This window comes from Aplysia californica, unplaced genomic scaffold, assembly GCF_000002075.1.
Source record: "Aplysia californica isolate F4 #8 unplaced genomic scaffold, AplCal3.0 scaffold01049, whole genome shotgun sequence".
NCBI classification, from domain to species: Eukaryota; Metazoa; Mollusca; class Gastropoda; order Aplysiida; family Aplysiidae; genus Aplysia; species Aplysia californica.
In genome coordinates, this window is record NW_004798319.1 from 127,997 (window position 1) to 133,424 (window position 5,428).

Here is a 5,428-nt window from a genome sequence, read left to right on the forward strand (position 1 = left end):
TCCGTTCCGGAAAGATAAGTGAATTCCCACCCCCCCAAAAAAGACCCTAGGTCAACATCCAAAATGTAATACAATGTAATACCAAATAACACTCGGTAGCCTACATGTAGTAATACTACGTAGCATCATAACAAGCACTGTATTTTGAATTTTTAAAAAGAAAAAAATTAATGTGGGCGTTTTTAGGAACCCATCGACACAATTTAGGTTGCCGTCATCCGACCCTGCCTGTCAAGGCAAACCTGGGCTGAGAGGGATATAATAGGATTAATAGGTCTGTCTTAGCGTAAAGACCAAGAAACCATATTATAGGCCTACTCTATAAAAATTATTTGGTTTTAATCTTCCCACTTGGGAATCGAACTCAGGTCTCTTTCCTACAACAGTGTAAGTGTCTAACTACTACACCACAGACACAAATTAACGTGATTTGTTAACAAGAGTCAAATTGTGTGTGGCGGGGGCAGGAATTATAGAACGTTTAATAATTTTAGTTAGGACAAAGCCAGTCATAACGTTAGGTACAGCAAGGATAATGACAAGTTTAAATTTCGAGTTTATTGTGCCTCAATAATTTCGTTTAGGTGATCGTGGAGTTTCACTTTTTTTTATCTGAATACACTAGGCCTATTATGTTCCGCCTCTTTACAAAAATTATGATTTTTGTTGTTTTTGATTTTAGACAAATCAGTAAATCTAACTCTTAAGTGAAGAAAACCTGGTGGGGCTGAAGCTGCAAGCAAAGCGAGCCCCACCCCACAAGACGCCACTGATACTCAGCCCTCCAGTAATTAAACATCAGCCTGCTCTTTTGGAGAACTTTTCGGATCCCTGATCTTTCTTCCTCTCCCTCTAAACTCTGAGGGCCTATATTCTATTTTTTGTTCATTTTAGATCTTAATTAATTTTTAATTAATAATGAATGGTTTCTGAACAAAAGAGGAAACGGACGCGAAGAGTTAAAGCACGGGATTACAACATTATTTTTGGCAAAGTGATCCCCCCCCCCTCTCTCTCTCTCTCTCTCTCTCTCTCTCTCTCTCTCTCTCTCTCTCTCTCTCTCTCTCTCTCTCTCTCTCTCTCTCCTTCTCTCTCTCTCTCTCTCTCTCTCTCTCCCTCTCTCTCTCTGTCTCTGTCTCACTCTTTCTCTCTCTCTCTCTCTCTCTCTCTCTCTCTCTCTCTCTCTCTCTCTCTCTCTCTCCCTCCCCCTCTCTCTCTCTCTCTCTCTCTCTATCTATCTATCTATCTATCTATCTATCTATCTATCTATCTATCTATCTATCTATCTATCTATCTATCTATCTATCTATCTATCTATCCATCTCTCTTTTCTTTCTCTCTCTCTCTCCCTCTATCTATCTATCTATCTATCTATCTATCTATCTATCTATCTATCTATCTATCTATCTATCTATCTATCTATCTATCTATCTATCTATCTATCTATCTCTTTTTTTCTCTCTTTCTCTCTCTCTCACACACACACACACACACACACACACACACACACAAACAAACACACACTCACGCACATACGTACGTACACACAAAGACAAACACGCACACACACACACACACACACACACACACACACACACACACACACACACACACACACATACCTAGACACACATACTCACCAGTGACGTCGGGTGGGTTTTTAAGAGGAGGGGGGGGGGGGGCCTTGCCGTGACCAAATTATATTGAGATCGCTCAGATAATTAAAAAGGAAACAAAATTACTGAAAAGACAGTTAAACACGCATATCCTTATTAAGGCAACATGAAAATATAAATAGGAAGATTCAAAAGTTTAACAAACTTTTTAGTGGCAATAAAAAAACACGTTTGAAAACAGGAAAATGAAATCATATTATTTACATGTAGGCCTACATGAGTTGAGGCCTTCGGTCTTTATATGTAGAGCAATTTGATTATGTCGGACCTAGGCCTTCTCTGAGGAAGCCTAGTGTTGGACCTATACACACTACACACACAATCTAACTCCACTGAAATAATCACGCAACTTAAGAAAACACACAGAGTTGAAGTAGGGGGGCGGGGGGGGGGGGGGGGGCGTGCTCTAGAGCTGCGAGGATGTGCAAGTCTGCAAGCTAGGGCAAGAGTCTAGCCATGCCCCTGAGCCATGCGCGGTTTCAGCCCCTGAGCTAGTATAATAGTATAATATAGAACCACCCGTTTCTTTGTCTCAACCTTGAGGCATGCAAGGAACATATTATTCCAGTTTTATTAAGTCTGTGGAAACTTAAGCGCTGGGCAGAAGCCAATGAAATTTCACTCTTCCCGTCTGGTTGGATGGAGCTTCAGACGTAATTTAGTAAATAGACACACAGACCAATCAGCACTTTAAATTTCGAGTTATTGTGCCTCAGGAATTTCGTTTAGGTGCTCGTGGAGTTTCACTTTTTTAAAAAAAATCTGAATACACTAGGCCTATGATGTTCCGCCTCTTTAAAGAAAATGTGAAATTTTTTGTTTCGATTTTAGACAGATGAGTAGATCTAGATCTAACTCTTAAGTGAAGAAAACCTGGTGGGGCTGAAGCTGCAAGCAAGCCCCACCCCACAAGACGCAAAGACGCAAAGACGCCACTGATACTCACCCCCCCCCCCCCCCCCCCTCTTTAAAATAACTATAGTTTGAAATTGCCTTTTTTTTTAAAGAGGGGGTTTTTCCCCGCGGCAAAGGTTTTGCTTTTTTTTTTCATGGGGGGGGTTAACTCATCTTCCCCTCTCTGCCCCCCCCCCCCATCTCTCTCTCACCCCCCCTCTCTGTCTCCCCCTGAGTCTAAGTTACACGCGGGCCCACTTGTTACCAAAACCCTTGCCCAGTGGCCCCTGCGGTCTGCCCACCGAGTGAGGATTCCTGTTTTGTGTGTGTATATTATGTATTGTGTAGAGTATCGACAGTAGAAGGTCAACAAGTTTTAAGTATATAAAAATAATCTTCATTTGTTCACGACTGATAAGAGTGAGCATGGACAGCAAGGTGATAGGACGTTTTTAGGGAGGGCGAAAGGGGGAAGGAAGGTTTGGTTGGGGGGCGGGTACATACATTTGAGAGATAAAAGAGGCAAGCTCTTGCTCGTCGAGAGGACCGATTTGTCTCTTCCAGCAGTCCCCGAAAATTGCCGAAAGTCACATGACACCTCAAGCTGATCAAGATGGAGGAGGTGGACCGTATTATTGTTCACTCATTGCGATCTATTGGCTGGTATGTATGATAAACCTTGATGTGTATTGTTTGTTTTGTCTTTTACTGTATGTTTCCTTTTGCTAACATCGTTGTCCGTGCAATTTGATTTTTCTGCAATATTTTAGTGGTGCATTTTGCTTGGTAGAGTCTAGATTCTAGCAATGACCCATTCGCGCAGCAGTATAAAAATAAGAATAATATACTTTACCTACCCTATTCCTACAGAAAGTGTATTTTGGCTGTCCCTTGTATATTCTTCTTGTCTTGGTAAGATTGAAGAATACCGGACCAGCGGTCTGACTTTGCCTATGTCCCAACCTTAGGAATTCATATAATCTGGGACCGGTAGATCTGTTCGTTAAAATTTTGTCAGGGGGGAGACCCCCCTGAACCCCCCCCTCCCCCCTCCTCCACTCCAACCACCCGCCCCACCAGCCCCACTTTCTCGCACAATAATGTACGAGTGGTCCGGTATTCTTCAATCTTCCCTTTGTCTTGTTTGCAGGACTGTAAAGCAAAACTTTGGTTTTTGGGAATGTAAATGACGTTCCTGCGATCCTTTCCATTCCTTTTTAACCCTTTCAGCGGGGAATTATTTCTGAACTCCATGGCCACCGTGGTCCTTCAGCTGCAGATGATTTTTTTGGCCTGCTAATGATCGGTGTGATTATTTATTCATCGGGAACAGACATGATGATCCTGTGGAGCCTCAGCCCTGGCCCCTCTTGAAGGGTCTTTTCCAGAAGAGATTGGTTTTCAGTACCCTCCAACGCTGATCCGACATTTCCCGTTCACAGCAATTTTATGCAAACTGCAAAGATGCATTGGTCCAAAAACAATAAGAAAGAGAACCACGTGGCATTCTGAAAAAGAAAAAGACCCACAATTACGATGTATGGTACTCGCATTCATGCTAGAGTAGAAGGACATCGTCCAAATACGGGATCTTGAACGGACCCGTGTCCCAATATACAGCCTAAAAACTGACACAAGGTAATGTCAGAAAAAGCATAAAAACAGAAAGCGGATAGTTAGAGAGCGTCAGATGTACACCATTGGCTGATATTTATAGTAACAGCTGTCTTGTTTTTGTAATAAAATAGTGTCTTTCATTCAGTGTTTCACCAGTGAGGTGGGTTTGGGATGCTGTATCCTTGTTGTTACCCCTGCCCTTGAGACATTCAAACTGATGATATTGTAATTGGTCGTCACGTAGCCTAGTTGTAGTCTAGTAGACTGATTTCTTGGAGCTTCGAAACCCGATTTTAATCTATATTAGACCACACTTTCAATATAATCAGAACCACACTTTTGACCTTTTTGTTTTCGGAGTGTCTACGTACACGGTAACCGGGCACCTAGTCTCAGTTTCTACGTACACGGTAACCGGAATGAAAATAAATCAATATTTGTCCTGTGCTGTCACTTGTTGAAAAAAAAGAAAGTCATACAAGCGTCTAGTCGAGCTCGCCATCGTGACCAGTCAGTGAACCTGCGCGTGTGCATCACATTGTGAGTACCGGTTGGGGTCACAAAAGTTCATTCAAAGTCTGTGCGCTGTGAAGTATAGGGCTCCGGAATGGGGGGGGATTATTGATTTTTTTTTTTACGGTATAGTCGGGGGAGGGGTGGGGATGAAGGCAACACCGGATGACAAAAACTGAACTTGGAGTTCTGAACTGCCCGGTTTCCATGTATGTGACACTGAGACTACGTACGTTGCCGGTTACGGTGTACGTAGATATTGAGGCTACATGCCCGGTTACTGTGTACATGACACTGAGACTAGGCTACGTGCCCTGTTGCCGGTTACCATGTACCTAGACACTGAGGCTAGGTGCCCGGTTACGGTGTACATAGACACTCCGTTTTGTTTTTTTGTCTGTTCCTTATTCTTTTAACTTTTAAAAACCCGTGACCTTGCCGCTATTGGTCTACAGAACCTTAGCTCCTGTGTGTCAAGTGTTAGATACACATCTCTTGTTTTCGGTTCCCAGTAAAAATAAATAAAGACAGTCATAGTCATGTTCAGGCATGTGCTGGGATCCATTGCATTTATAATGTAGACATTTTTGTTGTTGTCTGTTTTCAAATCATTAATAATGTGAGGGTTTGATCTCTCATTAATTGTATTTTTACCCTCCACAAAACGAATGTCATCATACTGATGTGTTTCTCCATGCTTTAATAAAATCACACCCATCCTCCCCCCC

General features: G+C 42.5%; 1 protein-coding gene across 1 annotated transcript in view; it reads left to right on the forward strand.

Annotated features, from left to right (window-relative positions):
* Positions 1 to 3,147: 3,147 nt before the first annotated feature.
* Positions 3,148 to 5,428, forward strand: part of LOC101861779 (coiled-coil domain-containing protein 22 homolog) — a gene marked incomplete in the record, with an annotated part of 17,554 nt that continues 15,273 nt past the window's right edge. Inside the window, 1 exon segment of the mRNA XM_013089797.2 lies at positions 3,148 to 3,233. Coding sequence (XP_012945251.1) covers positions 3,184 to 3,233 — 50 coding nt within the window.